General features: G+C 48.8%; 1 protein-coding gene and 1 long non-coding RNA gene across 5 annotated transcripts in view; one reads left to right on the forward strand and one right to left on the reverse strand.

Annotated features, from left to right (window-relative positions):
- The window catches only part of ABR (ABR activator of RhoGEF and GTPase), a 175641-nt gene that overhangs the window by 76119 nt on the left and 81521 nt on the right, over positions 1-18001 (forward strand). For all 4 annotated transcript variants that reach the window (XM_039886217.1, XM_039886218.1, XM_039886221.1 and 1 more), the window contains exon 2: positions 5299-5483. In XM_039886217.1, coding sequence (XP_039742151.1) covers positions 5299-5483 — 185 coding nt within the window. The remainder of the gene's footprint in view (positions 1-5298; positions 5484-18001) is intronic.
- Positions 12921-16618, reverse strand: LOC120621012 (uncharacterized). Its single transcript, XR_005658059.1, has 2 exons — positions 16277-16618; positions 12921-13127 (listed from the first exon to the last, which is right to left on the reverse strand). It is a non-coding gene; the product is annotated as an uncharacterized LOC120621012 (long non-coding RNA).

Genomic DNA, 18001 nt, shown 5'->3' on the forward strand with positions numbered 1-18001 from the left:
TTAATCATTCAGGTTGTTTTTAGTATTTCACAATCAAATGGACCTATGATTAATAACCTTGAAACTTAATTTTTATGTACATTTAAAATTAATTTCTTAGGACACAGTCTTGGATTATGCTGGGTTAAAAGCTGTACCAACTATTAAAGCTTTTGACCCCAGTTACCAAACTGACTTCAGAAAAGTTGTGCCAGTTGTACCTATCCTCCAAGAAGTCTGAGGGTGTCTGTTCCCTGACAATTCTGGGCATTGTTTCTTATCCTTGATGATTTGGTAAGAAATTTGCAAAAAAAAAAAAAAAATAGAAGTTCACATTTTCTTTGATTACAGGTAAGGTTAATATTAAAATATACACACAATAACACACATTAGACATTCGTAGTTCTTTTTTTAAATTTTTTGTTCATTCCTCTAACTCATTTAGAAAGTTGAGGTATTCATCTTTTTTCTCATCGGTTTGCAAAAGTGCACTATGTATTCAGGAGACAAGGAGGTACATAGGGGAAGGGTGCAGGTGAGCTGGATTTGAAGGCTAAGTAGGATTTCACTGGATGGACAAGGGGTAAGGAGGGTGTTCTAGGTATAAGAACAGCATATGCAAAGGTCCAGAGGTAGGAAACAGAGTTGTGTGTTTGGGAACTATATTAATTTCATAGAGCTACCATAAGAAAAATACCGCCTAAAACAACAGGACTTTACTTTCTCACAGTCTGGAGGCCAGAGTCCAAAATCATGGTGTTGGCAGAACTGTGCTCCTGGCCAAGGCTCTAGAGGGGAGAATTCTTGCTTGTCTCTTCTAACATCTGTTGACTCCATGCATTTTTTGGCTTTGGCAGCATAACTCCAGTCTCTGCCTCCATCTGCACGTGGCCTTCTTCTGTGAGTCTGTGTCTTCTCCCTTCTGTTTTCTATAAGGACACATCATCAGATTTAGGACCCACTCAGTTACTTTAGAATAATTTCATTGCAAGATCCTTAATTACATCTGCAAAGACCCTTTTCCCAAATAAAGTCACATTCACAGGTACCAAGGTTAGGATTTGGACATATACATTTGGGGGCTACTATTAAACACACTATAGGACCTAGAAGATGTCTGATATTACAGAGCAGCAGACTATAACCCTATAAAAGTGGAGTCAGGTGCTGACCATGAAAGGCCTTGAGCTGAGGAGTTCGGGTTGTACCCTTGAAGTGAATGGGGAACTGTTGAATTTTGAACAGGGGAGAAGCACAATCGGATTTGCAATCTGGCTGTCGTGGAGAGAGAGTGTTGGAATTGTCCTCATAAGAGTTGGTGAGAGTAAGGACAAGGATGGGGAGTGAGGATAAATAAAGGTATAAGAGATGAGGAGCAGGAAGAGGGGGGAATCCGGAATGTCTCCTAGGTCTCCAACTTGAGTGATCTGGCATAGAAGGTGGAGATGTTCAGGAAACAATCAAAGAGATGGGTTTGCAGTCCAGACCTCTGTAAATAAGCAAAGTAAGGGTGACAGAAGCCTAAGGAACACCAATTTTTTCCCAACATTTTATTATGAAAAATTTCAAATACACATAAAAGTTTAATAAGTTGTACACCGAACACCCATCAGCTAGAGTCTATAATGATCATTTCTCTAAACTTGCTTTATCACACACCTATCCATCCCTCTGAACATCATCAATCCATCTTATTTTTTATGCATTTCAGATTAAGTTGCTGACATTAGTACACTTTACTTCAGCACTTAAGCCTGCTTATCACCAACTAGAGTTTGATATTTAATGAAATGCACAAATCTTAAGTGTACTATTCAATGAATTTGATGAATGCATCCACTTGTGTACCCCAAATCCCTGTCAAGATACAAAACATTTCCATCACCCCAGAAAGTTCCCTATGCCTGTTACAGTGAATTCCTGTCTCTACCCGACCCTCAGAGGCAACCACTATTTTTATATTTTTGTTTCAACTGTAGATTAGTTTTATCTGTTCTACAACTTTATATAAGTGGAACCATACAGGATATGCTCTTTTGTGTCTGGTTTCTTTTATGTAGTATACTGTCTTTAAGAGTCATTTCCGTTTTTCCATGTATTAGTAGTTTGTACCTTTTTATTGCTGAGCAGTATTCTATTGTAAGGATATATAAGGAATACCAATTTTTTAAGGATGGGCAGAGAAAGAGAATTCCAAGGAGACTTAGAAGGGACACTGAAGATATCCAGAAAAGCACCTAGACAGATTATCAAGGAAAACCATCTGGATACGTTATGCTTAGATTTGACTACATCTAACATAAAAACTAAATAACAGTGGCTTAAATAACGTAGGCATTTTTTTTTTCTCATGTAAATGAAATCCAGAGGCAGACAGTCCTGGGGTAGTATGGTGGCTCATTGTGCCATCATCAACCCAGGCTCAACCCAGGTGCTGGCTTCTATCACCTCATGGTTTAATATGGCTCCTGGAGCTCCAGCGATATCATCTGCTTTCCAAACTGGCAGCAGAAAAAGGAAGCATGAAGAGGCATCTCCCCCACCCCCCATTAAAAAACATACCTTTCAGCTAGAACAATCTCTTTTAGCAGCCTTTCTCAAAGTTCCACACATATCCATTTAACATCTCATTGGCCAGAACTTAATCACATGGCCCACACCACTAGGAAAAGTAGTCTTTTAGCTAGCCACTGGGTACACTGTCATTCCAAATATAATGAGATTTATGTTACTATGAGGAGACATGGATATTGGCTGTCAGTAGCCTCCTTTGCCTTCTCTATTTCAACCTTCCTACCTGTGGCCTTTCAACAGCTGAAGCCTGTGCTTGGCAGATTTCCATCTTCCCAAGTCCTCAGGGTTCCTTCCTTCTCCGAGAGTTGGTTTCTCTGTCTTTTTTGTAGCCTTTTTCCTGGTAGGGGTCTCTTGGGTCACTGACTGACTTCCTGGGCTGTCAGGGTCTTATGGAGGGTGGAATGAAAGGGAACATTTGCAGCAAACTCTGTAGGCACTTCCCCCCACTCCTGAGCCTCCCCCTCCTGTGGCTAGCACCTCAGCTCAGGCACCCTTCTCTTTCCTCTTTGGTAAGCCTCCCCTAACAAGGAAGGCTGTAGAAGATTTCTCTGCAAGAGTAATGAGGTTCGGAAGGGAAAAGATGGCGTTTGGAGACAGATAGACAGACCTGGGTTTAGATCTTCTCTGTGCAAATCTCTTTGAGACTCAGTGGCCTTGTCTGTAAATTGGAGGTAGTAAGAACAGCCTCACAGATGTGGCCAGGCTGAGAGAAGCAGGAGATGCAGGTCCACTCTGATAAGGATGAATTGTGTACCATGGGGGAAGGCTGGCAGAGACCTTCCCACCCGACTGTGACCCACGCAGCTTCAGGCTGCGGTAGAAGTGAGCCACACCATCTTCTTGTTGTCCCTTCTCCCCTGCCCTTGGGAAAGGTCTTGGGTGAGGGATCTGGTCCTGTGACCCCTGGGAACATAGGAGAGTCCATGTGGCTTGCTGGAATCTGAACTCTTTGGCCAGGCCAGAGTTCACCATAACTCACAGTGCCAGCTTTGACTCCAAGCAGTAACAGGGCAGCCTGGAGCCTCCTGGAAAAGAGATGGCAGATTAACATGATGTTTCATTTCCTCCTGTGCCTCTCCAAAGTGAGTAGATGTCAGCAAACAGCCAGGCCCCCTCATGGTGCCAGACTTGGGCAGACTACATGCTGCTGCTCGTCTTTCTCCCTCTCAACCCATGGAAATAGCAGGGTTGGCTCACCTCCTACCAGCCTCCGGTAAAGGCCCTGTGTCCTTCAGGGCAGTGAGCCCTATTTCCTGGGTACATGGCATACGCTCATCTCAGTGGCTGGATCACTAAGTCCTGTGGTTCTTCACATACATGCCTGTCCTGGGGGGAAAAAAAACACAATAGCCCACATACCCTGACAGCTTAATGGGCTGTCAACAGAAGGACTAGAGAGGAAGTCGGCCAGAGCAGGTGCAGTGAGGCTTGGGGAAGCTCTTGGCTGCCAAAAGGCCAGATTGGATTGAGTGTGGCTGTGGCCAGGCGCCCTGGTAACCTGTTGACAGCATTCTCAGGCTGCCGGCTGCCCGGGGGTGTTGGTGCGCTGTGACAGAGGAGGAGGAGGAGCCAGGCCCTAGTGGAGAACTTGGCTCAAGCCTCAGACCTGAGAGGGACAGTGCATTTCTCTGCCCATTCATTCCCTCCACACACGTTTCCCGAGGTCCTGCTGCATGTCAGTCTATGGGTGCTGGGCACACAATGATGACTTGAGACACCCAGTTCCTGCCCAGGGGCTCAGGGATAAATGGGCAGTATCAACAAAGGCACTAGAAGGCCATGTGCTATACAAGTGTTGAGCTGGGACCCTGAGCAGATGATGGGACAAGCCCAGCCAGAGGTTTGGTGGTGGGGGTGGGAGTGTCCTTCATGCTGCTGCAGGAGAGACTCCCATTGGTGGGCTGCCCTGTGCCCCTCCATGGGCCCAGCCTGCTGTCCCAGGGAAGGGGTGTCCGTGTGTGGGTTCTAGAGCCTGAGTGGTGCTAGCAGCCAAGGGGGTTAACAGCAGCTCAACTTCCCTACAGCCTTTTCTTCCCTCCTTCTCCAAAGGAGGCCCACATTGAAATTATAGAAGTAAGTGCCGGCTTTTGAGGAGTCTGTGTTCCATCGTGTTCTTGCCAGGTCTCGGTGCCGCCTTCCCACCCACGCTCTGCCAGCCTTGGGCTTCTGTCCTGCACGGGGCCTTGTTTGGAGGGGTGAAGGCTCCCTTGGGTGCAGTTCCTCAACCCTCTACCCAGAAACCTGCTCTTCACCTCCCCGCCCCACCTCTCAGAGATAGGGGCTCAGTGTACAAATGGTACCTTAGGAGGAGGGGCTCAGGAAGTGACATCGCTTGGCCCGCCCCCACCTCCTTATTCCCTATAAAAAGCAAAATGGTGACTCAGAGAGGAGAGTTGGAAGCGTCCTGCCTCCTGCTCCCACTGTTAATTTTTAGACTTGGAATTAGGCAGGAGGCAAAGGAAACAGCAGCTCGAAATATGCGACTGACATGCTATTAAGCGGGCGGCAACAGTGAAGCCGCTCCTCCCCGGCTCCCAGAAGCCCCTAAACAGCAGCGCCCGTGCCTGCTGGCCCTCCCCAGCCCCGCACGAAGCCCGGGCCCCACGCAGCCCCTGCCTGGGCCGGCCGTGGATGCTGCGGCCGGGGGCATGGCAGCCGGGGGCCGCCGCAGGCGCCCACTGCGCTACCAGTCCCTGGCAGCCCTGGTGGAGGACTCTCAGTGGCCTTTCTTGTTCCTTGTCTCAGACTTCAGCTACGGGGCAGACGACTACGACGGAGAGGGGAATGAGGAGCAGAAGGGGCCCCCGGAGGGCTCGGAGACCATGCCATACATCGACGAGTCGCCCACCATGTCGCCCCAACTCAGCGCCCGCAGCCAGGGCGGCGGAGACAGCATCTCCCCCACCCCACCTGAGGGGCTGGCACCTGGGGTAGGTACACCTGCTTTTCCTTCTGGGTTTGGGAAGAGAGGGCTTTCAGGGAGTGGGAAGGCAGGCATGAGTATCATGGGCCAGGCTCTGCTTGGGTGCTACTGGGGGAGCAGGACTGGGGAAATTTGGATCTGGCTGTTCTCGGTGCCCCCCTCATCTCATTCCAGTCCTGGGCCCCTCTCAGACTAGGCTCCCCTCCTACCTCACCGGCTGCTCTCTCTGCCTCCATCAGCCATCTGCTACCTCCTTCCTGCTGGACACCCTCACCTCCCCGTTCATCTTTCTCTTTCAGCCTCCCTAGAAGGATGGAGGGAACAGGCTCTTCTCTCTGGGTCTGGGCTGGGGAGTGGCTGCTAATGTGACCTGTGAGCTGTAAATGTACAGATGCCAGCTCAGCAAACTAAGGCCGGCCTCGGTGCTCAATGTAGGCTGGAGTGAACTGATTCTGTAGCATTCCCTGGGGACCAAGGGCCCCATCCAGCCCTCCTATGTTGACTCTGGAAGGGAATGAGCCCTAATGGTGTTCACCTCTCCTTTTGTCGATTGGTGGAAGCTCTGCCCCAAAGAGAAGCATTTTACAAGGAATATTAAGTACGTGCTCTGAGACAGGCCAGGGAGCTAGAAATGTGTGGAGGTTTGTAATCCTTCTAATTAATGCTGTTTCTGGCCACAGGGACCGGCTCTGTCTGGGCCCAGCTTGTGTGCGTGCGTCTGAGACACATGAGCAAGTGAGACAGAGGGATTCCTGGGGGGCTGTTTTTCTGAAGTAGAGGAGAATCAGAACTGTTTCTCCATTTTGAGGGGGTTTGGGGGCACCTGGTTCTGTTTGGTAGAGGACTTACCCAAGTGTGTTTGTGGGGGATTTCTTTTCTTCCCTCTCATACTCTGAAGGAACAATCACCGAGATGCAGTGAGGTACTTGTTCTCCTCATACAGGGCCCAGCACCCCCCAATCCAATCGGGCAGCTGCCCGGATTCTACCATTCCTTGAGAACCCCCTGCTTCCCTTCCTCCCAGCCTCCTTGGCCACCCTCCACTCTTCTGCTGAGCTCTCACCCCCCTCTTCACACACCAGGGTGGCTGTTATAGCCTTTGGCAACAAGGGCCTTGGCAACCGGCTTCCCACTTGGGGGAAGCCACATTGTTGCCATGGCAACGGAGGCAGAGCTCAGTGGCTGCCAGGCAGTGCAAGTTTGGGAAGGGATGGTGGGGGCAGGTGGGAGGTGGAAGGGATGGGTGAGGGTGTTGATCAGGTTCAGGTCCCCCACAGCCAGAATTCTGGGGTGTTGCTCTGTTGTCCTAGGAACGGTGGCAAGTGAGAGACAGGCATCCTGGACATGCAGGGCAGGATTTTTGCTACTGATAGAAGAGAGGGTATTCTGGAACCTGAACTGAGGCCAACTGGTGAAGTAAGGAGAAAACTCTGGCTTTCATCTCTGCCTTCAGGTCTCTGACCACAGCAGGACTCAGAGACCCCCTGCGGTCCCAGCCGTTACCCCATTGTGAGCAGGTGCAGGAAGATTTACTGTAGGACCAAACACAGGGCCAGGAATGCTTGCTGGGAGTCGAGAACATGTGGCCAAATAGAGCTGCTTGCTGAAGAGAAAAGCATCTTTGCCATTTTCTTCTCTACTCTCTGCTTTCCTCTTTGCCTCCTCTCCTATTTCTTTCCCTCATCATATGACCACCCTGCCGGAGTGCTTGTCCATAGATTTTTAGATCCTCTGTGAAACAGGTCATGGGCATAACGGGGAGATGCTTTGCCGGAGCTCTGAGGCTTTGGGGCAGTGACTTAACTTCAGTTTGTGACTGCCCGTTTTGCTTGGTGGCTTATGAGGGAATAACTTGGTTTGAGGACTTTGAAATCCAGAGATGCTACAGTGACAACTGGCTAAAATGTTTGGGAACCCAAGGCTTGATTTTTACACCATTTTCTAGAAGTTATGCAAGATAGGGGTGGGGAGCATTTATTCAACTTGCAGATCCTAATTGACACAGTTCGATGCACCCCTGCCTCCCCACCTTCTCTGTTGTGTCACTGGCCCCATCTAGTGGACTTTGCAAGTATTGCTATTTACATTGAGGTAAAAGAGTTGACACACCTCTTCCTGAGTAGTTGTGGGCTGTTTTGGTTTTTAAAAAAAGAAGAAAGAAAAAAGAAAGCTAAGATTTCTGTTACTTGGCTCTGCTCATGTCACCAGGCAGGTCCCCTCCCTGCCAGGCTTCCTGTTTGAGCCTTGGGAACTGAGGGGACTTTTGGACCAAATCAGACAATTGTTCTAGATATTCAAATATCTGGCCTCTGGCAGCTTGGCATTCCCCAAAATGCAGCCAACTTGTGCTTGGAAGCTCAAGATTTGGTCTTTGTATTAGTCTGGATTTTTCAGAAAAACAGAACCAGTGGGGGAGGGGGCAGTGGGAGAGATGTTAATTGATTTATTTTAAAGAACTGGCATGCTCAACTATAGAGAAGTCCCAAGATCTGCAGTCAGCAAGCTGGACACCGAGGAGAGCTGAGGTTCCTCTCTGAGTCTGGAACCAGCAGAGCCATTGGTGTAAGTTCCAGTCTGAAAGCCAGCAGGCGCGAGACCCAAGAAGAACTGATATTTCAATCTGAGTCTGAAGACTGAAAAAGACCCATGTCTCAGCTCAACAGTCAGGCAGGAGGAATTCCCACTTACTCAGTAGCCTTTTTGTTCTATGCAGGTCTTCAACTGATTAGATGGGGCCTGCCCACTTTGGGGAGAGCAATCTACTTTATTGTTCAACTGATTCAAATGTTAATCATGCAGAAACACCCTCATAGACATACCCAGAATAATGTTCAGCAAATGTCTGGACACCCGTGGCCCATTCAAGTTAACACATAAACTTAACTATTACAGCCCTATTCTCCCAGCAGCCCAGAGAATGGAAGGAACATGAGCTTTGGACAGATACACATCTGCTCTCTCTATCTATGAGACACTGGAAGAAGTGCCATAACCCCTCTGAGCCTCAGTTTCCTCATCTCTAAATAGGACTAACTACCTGAAGAATTTTTGAGAGGACAGACCTGGATAGCTCAGCTGAGGCCTGCAGCATTGGGCCTGGCTCACTGTGGGTGCTCAGTCCTTGGTGAATGGGGTGCACAAGAGTTCTCTCATCAGCTTTTAGAGGGGTAGCAAGCCAAGAGCACTGCAAAGACCCGGTCTAGTGAATGTTTACTGTACAGTGACTGAATCTGCTTTTGCAACCTCCTTTCTGGAGTTGGATCGGTCCTCCAGGTGTGGAAGCCCAGAGGAAGCCAGGTCTCTGGCAGGACACATGCTCCTCACTCCCCTATAGCACGCACCCTACAGCCTTGCTCTTCTGTACAGCACCCACCTGCCCGAGGTATCAGGGTGAAATTCGAAGCCCTGCCCTGCAGATGCCTCACTCTCTCCAAGCCCAGGCCGAGCAGAGCTCCCTGGCAGGACCAGGGCCACAGACCACTGGCAGTTCTGTTCAGCTGGGCGCCTGGTTTCAGCCTGAGAAGAAGGGGCAGGAACTCTCGATCTCAGCTGCAAGTGGGGACACACATCCCTCTACCAGGACCATAGTTTTACAGAAAAGCTTGCTCCCACAAACCGTAGACTCCTCTGTCTCCTTTCTCAGGAGGCACGGTAAAAAGGGGCCACAAGGCAGAGAGAAGATCTGGGTGTTGCCTCGGTGCGACCACTTTCTAGCCGAGGGATATCACTCTCCCTCTCTGAGCTCGTTTGCTCGTCTGTAAAGTGAAGATACTGAGAATTTCCTCCCTCCTGACCTCACACAGTTGTGACGAGGCTTCCATGAGATGGTGTCAGGTCGAGCACTGCAAATTGTAGTCTGTATACATGTTAGTGGGCACTGCTCAGTGTCAAGCTCATTCTGTACTTCCTGCGATACCCAGAGGAGGCCAAAGGATGTCTAATAAAAGGCTGAATTGAGAGGTTCAAACTCCAGCTGGGAGGAGAATTGAAAGATTAAGGGTGGAGGAGAGTCGAAAGGATCACTGTTGTTGTCATTTTCATCTCTCTCCCCCTTCTCTCCATCCCACCCCCTCCTCATTATCACAGCTTCTTAGACTTGCTCTGAGCCTTTTACATAGATTGTCTCATTTAAGGCTAACTGTAACTCTGTGAGGTAGATACAGTGATTATCATTTTACAGTTGAGGAAACTGAGGCTCAGAGAGGTAACTTAATTTACCCAAGACCAGCCAGTGGGGCCAGTGATTTAAACTTGGGTCTTTCTAACTCTGGAGCCTGTGCAGTGCTCCCAGGTCCACTCAGACACCACCTCCCTTGTGAAGCTTTTAAAGCCCATCACTGAGCCCTTCCCTGTCTGGGAAGTGTACACAGTTACTGCCCTGATCATCTCCATGATGGTCAGCAGCTCCTCAGTGGGCCCCTAGGGGTGCTCACCTGGTATTTGTGGAATTGAACCAAGAAGCCATGGGATGGCCAGGATGGTGGAAGGGAGGCCAAATGCAGTCTTGGGATGAAGCTGGGACAAATCACTGCTCCTTCTTCCCTTCCTGGGTCCCTTCTGAGGACTTGGGGTTTGGAATTTGAGGTTGCAAAACAAAGAATTTGCTGCTACATGAATGGAAAAGCAACATGGAGATCTGGAAGCATATGAGATTGTATCCCAGTCTGCTCTCATCGTACGGTGTTTGAGTCCTGGGTTGGGTGGGTTAGTGGCTCTCGTGGTCTTTATGCCTCTCGGGTGTTTCCAGCTGCTGGTGGAATCAGAGACATGCCCTCCTCAAGTTGCCAACCTCTGGCTCAGGAGCCTCGCTCTTCATTTCTCCCCTTCTGGATCTTTGGTCCCCGCTGCAAAGAAGAGATTAACTGGTTCCTCCTACACACCAGGAGCTGTGCTAGGAGTCCACGATTCTCAACTCCAACCACTTATAGATGAAACTAAGGCTCGAGGGGGGTGGGGTGGGGGGTGGGGCAGTTCCTTAGCTTGTCTGAGTTGAGATGGAGATAAGAAAGAAGTAAGGAGAAATAGTGCCCTGGTGGTGACCCTCAGCCCCTCCCTGTCCTCTCTGGCCCATCCCCCCTTTTACACCTGTCTTGGAGCTGGTCTTCCCTGATGAAGCACACCTGGCTGACCTGAGGTGTCCTTTTCCCTGCCATTGTGCCGGGATCATAGTTCGTTAATGTATTTCACATCTGCCACTCAGGCTGCTTCCAAAGTAACATTTATTCAGTGAAGGTTTGCTGATCTCCTGCAGGTCCTAGGCACTGTGGATATGAGGGTGCACCCGACCAGGCCAATGCTCTGCTCTTGAACCCTGAAGTCTTTGGGGGTGGGACAGGGAGGCCAGCTGACCCACGTAATGACACCAACAGGTTTTAAATTGCCCCTGAAACAAGTACCCTGAAAGCCTGAGGTCCTCACATTGAGGTATTTGGCTACACAGAAGTGAGCCGCCAGGGGACGGAGGCTGGACGGCCTTTGGCGGTTTTGCTCTACCAGGGTGCAGAAGGGCAGAAAACACCCCAGCAGCAGGCTGGCTCAGCCCAGAGACTCAATTTTCCATCATTTTCACCTAGTTTGTCCACTAGTGGGTGCTTGCGCTTTCTTTCACGTGGATGATGCTCCTGTCAACCTTGGACTGGTTGCTTCTATCTGGAGAGCCACACAGACCCTCACCTTCCTGCTTGTGTGGCAGAAAAAAAAAGAAGAGAAAGAAGAGTAACACTTTCATAGCACTTACTAAATGCTGGACACTTTTATAGCACTTATGAATATTAACTCGTTTAGTCCTCACCACAACCTTGTGAAGTAGGTAAGCGCCACTGTGAGCCCATTTTACAGATGTGGAAACCATAGAGGTCACTAAGGTCCCACAGCTGGTCAGTGGTAGGGTGCTGGCACCACCACTCTCTGCTGCCTCTGCAGGACAGGAGCCTTAGCACCCTCGTTTTACCTCTTTCTGGTTGTATGACTTTGGGCAACCTGTAGAGTCTCGATCCCCTCAGCTGTAAATGAGGATGAATATCTCCTATCTGAGGGCTGCTGCAAGGATCAAGTGAAATAATGACTGTGACAATGCTAGGTCTGCACCCCATGGAAGACCTACTCCCGAGGTGATGGTTGAATTCGAATCTCTTTCAGGATGTGAACCCAGCTCTGGCTGCTCTCAGACTTTGTTGTCCCTGCTGTAGTCCTGTCAGAAGTGCTGTTCCCAGTGGCATTTGCAGGGCGAAGGCCCCTCTGGAAGGTGCCACCTTGGGCACAAAGACCCAGCTGCTTGGGAAGGGGTTAGAGTTACCTTGGGCCATTTTCCATGTGGCCATAATCTTCCCTCTTTTCTCCCTGGGCCCCACCGCGAGGATGTTCCCCTTAAGCCTACATTGTGGGCCCCGACCCACCACCAGGGTTTGTGAGCTGAGGAAGGAGGGAAGTGCTGGGAAATAGAGCTAAAGCGGTGCTTGGCCCGCTATATTTAGCGCTGGTAAGTGCTGGTAAGTCCTCCCTCCTCAGAGCCTGGTTTCTACTTCTGCTGTATGTTTAGAGCAAAGTTTGTGCCCTGGAAATGGCCAGATTATTCTTTGTTGTGGAAGCTCATCCTGTGTATTATAGGGTATTTGGCAGCATCCCTGGTCTCTACTCACAAGATGCCGGTAGCAAACCCCAGTTGTGATGATCAAAAATGTATCTAGACATTATCAAATGTCTCTTGGGGAACAAAATCACCCCTGGTTGAGAACCACTGGTCTACAAGGAAGTTAGAAACGTTAGTCTAGAACAGTGATTCTTGGTGGGGAGGCAGTCCCTCAGGGGACATTTGGCATTTACTAAGTGGGAAAAGGTAGGTGCCCAGAAAAGATTTAGTGGATGGCAATGACCCCAGGAGGTTTATGGGGCAAGGTGAGGGGTCTCCCAGGGAAGGTAAGTCAAGGTGTTCAGATTGGGCGGATGGTTTCTATGAAACCAGTTTCTACTGAGTAGGACCCTAGGACCCAATTAAATTAAAGAAAATGATCTTGTGTTGCCCTGGAGGGCAGGATGAGAATAGAGTTACCATGAGGTAAGATTTGAATAAATATTAAGGAGAATATTTCAAGTGTTAGAATTGTCTAGCAGTGGGACAGGTAATGAGCTTCCTGTCTTTGCCAGGATTCAAGCAGAGGTTGGTGACTGAAGGTAGAGAGGAGATTCTATCTTTGGTAGGACTGTGTGACTTTTGGGTTCCCTTTAGCCCTGGGAGCCCACATCACATGACCAGTTCCCATAGGAACTGCCCACTCAACTTGAACCTTTATTTTATCTTCTTGGGAGACCCTTTGCCTGGCCCTGTAAGCCTCCCAGGGTCATTTCTGTTCTTATTTTCTGAGCACTCACTTTTTGCAAGATGTGGTTCTGGATGCTGTAGAGAAGTAGTATGAATAGGGGTTGCCTCTCACCTCCCTACACATACACAGAGAAAATTCCTTTATTTTAAGGCCATCTGTACAACAGCCTTGAGAGATGTACAGCATCCGAAGGGGAGTCATGTGATCTCAGGTGGAGGAATCAGGGAGGGGAGCATGTAGGAGGCAGCCTCAGAGTAGATAGTGTTCTGCCTGGGCACTGATCAGAAAGGACATTCCAAATAAAGGCTAAGTTCTGGAATGCAGGAGCACCTCTGGAATGTAAAAAAAGGAAAGTGGTATGAGTGGGGCATTGGGTGCATTGGAAGAGGTGGGAGGTATAGCTGGGAATAGGCTAGGGCTCCCCGCTTCTGTATTCCCCACGCCCCACCACCACTACCAAAGAAGAGGAGCATAGGTGGTGTCTACTGAGGGCTTGACATCTGCCAGGCACTGCCTTACATGAACTAGTCCTTGCTGCAACCCCAGAGTTGGTGCTATAATTATCCTCATTTGTAAGATGAGGAAACTGAGGCCCTTGGAGTTTTAATGACTTGCCCAAGGTCACATAGCTGGCAAGAAGCAGAGCAAGGATTCAAATCCAGAATCCAAGAAAGTTTTTTTTTCTTTTCATTTTTGTTTATACATTTTACTATATAAATAGTGTCATGTACTGGCTTACAGCTAACATTTGCTTTACGTAGTTGAACTCTATACAAGATTTTTGGAATGACTTCTGCTATAATAGAGGTAGATAAGGCAGAAGGAGGAACACAGTTATCAGGAAGATAAATCTGATTCCATCTGCAGCTGTAGCCGACTCTGCTTGTCCCTGACACTGGGCCCTTGAAGTCACTTCTCATTGATCCAGGATGTACTGAGCTCCAGAAAATCTAGAGGTAGAGCTTGAGCTTCTACCAAGAAAGTTGAAAGGTGGAGAGGAGGAAGAAGGGGTTTCAATCCAAGGACAGGCCTGGAGGTGAGGCTGTGCCTGGCCCTTTCAGGAGATAGCAAGCATCAGAGGTTGTTGTCAACAGTTTGATCAGCTGAGTCATCAGTAAGAGCCCCACTGCCCTTATTTGGGCTGACTTGGCTTTCTGCTGGGCACAGGTTGAGCAATGTTTAGAAAGAGTAATCTGATGTCAGCGGTAGAGATGCACTGAAGAATGGTCATGTCACTCCCTGCTTAAAACCCTTCTATGCCTTCCTTTTGTCCCATGGTAAAATCTAGCCCTTAGCAATGCTGTAAAGGCCCCGCCTGCCCTGACCTCTTGACGCCTGCCTACCTCTGGGGGCCTCATTACCAACCTGCCAACTAGAATGAAAGCTTTACAATGAAGCTTTGTCCATCTTGTAACAAAACATTGGCTCATTGCAAACTCTTGTGCCATAGAACTGTTCCTGGCGCACATAGATGCTCAGTAAATATTGGTTGACTGAATGAATGAACACTCACCACCCAGACTGAACTCATTTCTTTTTGCCTCACACAGTCCTGTTTGCCCTGCAGCTCTCGCTCGCTTGGCTAATCCCTGTTCATTTTTAGGTATGAGTTTCAATGTCACCTCCTCCAGAGAACCTTCTGTGACTCCTCCTTTGCTGCATCAGATGAGCCTGTCTTGTGCTCCCAAAGCTCACTCTCACTCTACTTTACCAATCGTAGCCTTATTCACACTTCTTTTTTTAACTTATTTATTTTCCCTGATTATATCACTGAAAATTCTAACTTTACAGAAATACATAATATAGAAAGTAAAAGTCTCCTAAAGTCCCATCCTACAGAGAGAACTTCTGTTAAGAATTAGTTTTATGTTTCTCCTTATTTTTTCACATGACATGTATATAGTGGGATCATATTTTATACTATTCGTACTGTTACGCCATTTGCTCTTACTTTCCTTAATAAGTGGACATCTTACGTATCAGTAATTAAAGATCTACCTCATTCTTCTTTGTGACTATATGCAATATTTCATTTATGGATGTATCGTAACTCACTTAACCAATCCCCTTCTGTTAGACATTTGGGCTGTTTCCAGTCTTTCACTGGTATAAATACCCATGCAGTGAACACCTGGTACATAGATCTCTGTGCCCTTGTAGAAATGTTTTTGCAGAAAAATCCCTTAAAATGGAGTTGCTGAGTCAGAGGGTGTGAACATTTAAAATCACAGTTTTTTCCATATTATTCTTTCTGAAAGAGTTGTACCTCAGCACTACAGTTCTGAGTTTATACCTCTCCTCTGGCACTGCCTTGGCTTACAGTGGTCAGTCTGTCCCTGAGACTATCAACTCCAGGGAGGTAGATGTAGTGTCTTGTTTGTGGCTGTGTTCTGAATCCTAGCACAATGCCTGTTGCACAGTAGGCGCCTAATAAATACTTGTTAAGTGAATGGGTATGAGAATGAGGAAATTGACAGTGAATGTGAGAGAAGGCCGTGGTGTCGAGAAGAGTAAATTATTGGTGGCTTTGAGAATGTGGGCTTAGTGAGTGTTAGGTATTTGTCAGTGCCCCTTGCACATGGGGGAGTCCACACCCCTCACTCTCCAAGGCAGGCTTCTAGCCACTTCTCCAAGTACATCTCGGACCCCTTTTCTCTTCTGTCCTCCAGCTGTGCTTTCTGGGATTCTTTACAAAACATTTTCCCCTTCTGCCATCCTTTCTTTGCCTGGAAACCCTTCCACTTTCAAGATGCTGCTCAGAAGCCACTCAACTCTCCTACAAAGCTTTTTCTCTCAGGCAGAGGTTAGTGTCTTTGTCCTATGTCCCTACTGTGTTGATCAATGAGAACACTGCTTTGTTTGGTCATGTGTCTTTCACCCTCTAAGGTTGAGAGCACTTTAATGGCAGGGTTGTGTCTCCCAGATTTGCATATTTGTAATGCCAGGCCTTCTTGCTGGGTAGGAATGAATGAATGAATGATGAACAGATAGATGGACAAGAACAGGAGTCAAAATGGACTATTGTTGTGGTTGTGTAGGTGTGAGATGCTGTGAACCTTGGTTGGGGTGGTGGCTTTAGAAAAGGAAAAGAAGGAAGAACCAAAGGGACTAGGTAAAAGGGATGTGGGGCCTGAGGGAAGGAAGAGTCACAAAATGGAGGCCCCGCCAACGGAAGTGGAGAGCCAGAAGGGGAAGCTGGCTTAGGGAAGGGGAAGGGTCGTTCAGTCTGGATATGTGGAGTCGAGGGCCAATTGATGGGACTTCTAAGTGAGGAGATTCAGCTGACAGCACAGATGTCACTCTTGGAGCTGAGCAAGGTGCCAGAGCTACAGATGGTGAAGAGCTACCATTGGCCTAGAAATGAGAAGGGATAAAGGCAGAGCAGAGGGCTGGGTCTGGGTCTTCAATGGGTGACTCCGCATTTATAGGAGGCAGGAGAAAAAAGGGCCAGCCTAAAACAGTTGTCAGAAGTAGCACCAACCTGGTCATGGAAGCTGAGGGATTTGAGAACATCCAGACTGCAGAGGCCAAAGAGTAGAGAGGGAGGCCTCTGACTTTGGAAAGAGGCATTTAGGGGCCTTTAGAGTGGGCTGCTTCTCTGGAGAGGAGGATCAGGAGCCAGGCTGAAGTAGGTGAAGTGTGGAGGACACAGAGAGGAAGCTCAGGTCCAGGGCTGGCTCAAGGCCTTTGTAGAGGAAAGGGAGGGAGCATCACTGGGACTTGTGAGTCATTTCCCCTCCAGGGGGAGGACTGAGGGCCTCTGAGTGGAGTCTGTGTACCCGATGGAGATGGAAGGGCATTCTAGTTACTCATTGGAATTTCCAGCCAACTGGGATGGGGTGGAGTAGAGATGCCATGGATATTCAGGGAGTAGCTTCTGAGAGGTTTCAGGGTTTCAGGGTTTGGGTATCAGTCCTGCCATGCTGGATAGGGATGTAAGGAATGGAAATGGAGAGCCTCTAAAGGCGCCTCGTGCTCCCTTGGGTGGGGGAACGGACACAGGAGGGGCCCTTGTGCTTTGAGGCCCTTTTCCCATGCCACCTGCTTGTCTGACCGTGGGGATAGCCCATCCCACGCACTTAGATCCTGCAGGATGGGAGACAGAAACTATGGCACTGAGCCCTGGGCTGGCACACTTGTGTGCTGGGGAATGCCAGGCCTGGTTGTTCCCAAGCCCTGGGAACAGACTCACCCGCCCAAACCAAATGAGGAATTGTAGCTGAAAGAGCCCTTCAGATGTGCCCTGGCTATTTATAACCCAGCTAGGGCAGGGACAGGGGAAAACCAAGGACTGAGGGAGAGGGTGGGGTATGAGGTGGCATGTGCCTTTGTGGAACCCTGTCAGCCCTGAGGCCCCAGAGAGCCTACCCTATATACCTGTGTTTCCACTTCGGTGACAGGGAGCTACCTGTCACTGGTAAGGACAGGTTCTCTGCTTAATAGAATGGCAGGAGCCCCACCTAGAGCTTAGAGCATTCACAGACTTTTGGGGGGAGTTGGGATAAGAAACCATGTCCATTCTCCTTTTCCCTCCTCTCTGCTCCTCAACCCTCCACCCATCTTGAAGGCTCAGCCAAGGACTCTGTTTTCAGCCGAGGTGCCCCGTGGAAAGGAGAGGCGATGACACCAGGTGGGCCAAGGATGGTACGCGTTTGACTCTCTTTGGAACTCATTTCCAAATGAGTTCCAAAGAGTTTGACTCTTCCCCCTGTGGCCACAGGTGTGCCACCTGACAGAGGATGTGACATGCATTAGGAGGCTGGTGGTAGACACACAAGAAACTGGTGGGGCTATATCACTAAGAGCCACAGTTGGCTAGTCCTGGTAACTGTACTGGGAGAATTGTGAGCTAGAAGCATCAGGAAGATTTCAAGGGAATCCTTGGGTGGAAATATGGTTGGTGGGGGGAGGAGATTGAGAGGGGAAAGTTGGCTTGAGTGGGGCTGGAGTTTCAGGGCTTACCACTTGGAATCTTGAGTTTTCACTTAATCTACCTAGTTGGTGGCACATATTATACAGGTTTACAAAGATAAGTGATGGGCTGGTAGTATGTGAAGCTGAATTTGCTTCCGAAATGCCAGGTCCAATGAGGAAAAGGGATAGAGGGGCTATTCAGGAAACCCCCACCCTCCACCCCCACACTACCCCTATCTTTCCCTCAAAGAAACAACCAGCTGCAAGAAGGCAGCAACCTTGTCTGTGGGCC

Source organism: Pteropus medius, unplaced genomic scaffold (genome assembly GCF_902729225.1).
Source record: "Pteropus medius unplaced genomic scaffold, Ma_sr-lr_union100, whole genome shotgun sequence".
Classification (NCBI taxonomy): domain Eukaryota; kingdom Metazoa; phylum Chordata; class Mammalia; order Chiroptera; family Pteropodidae; genus Pteropus; species Pteropus medius.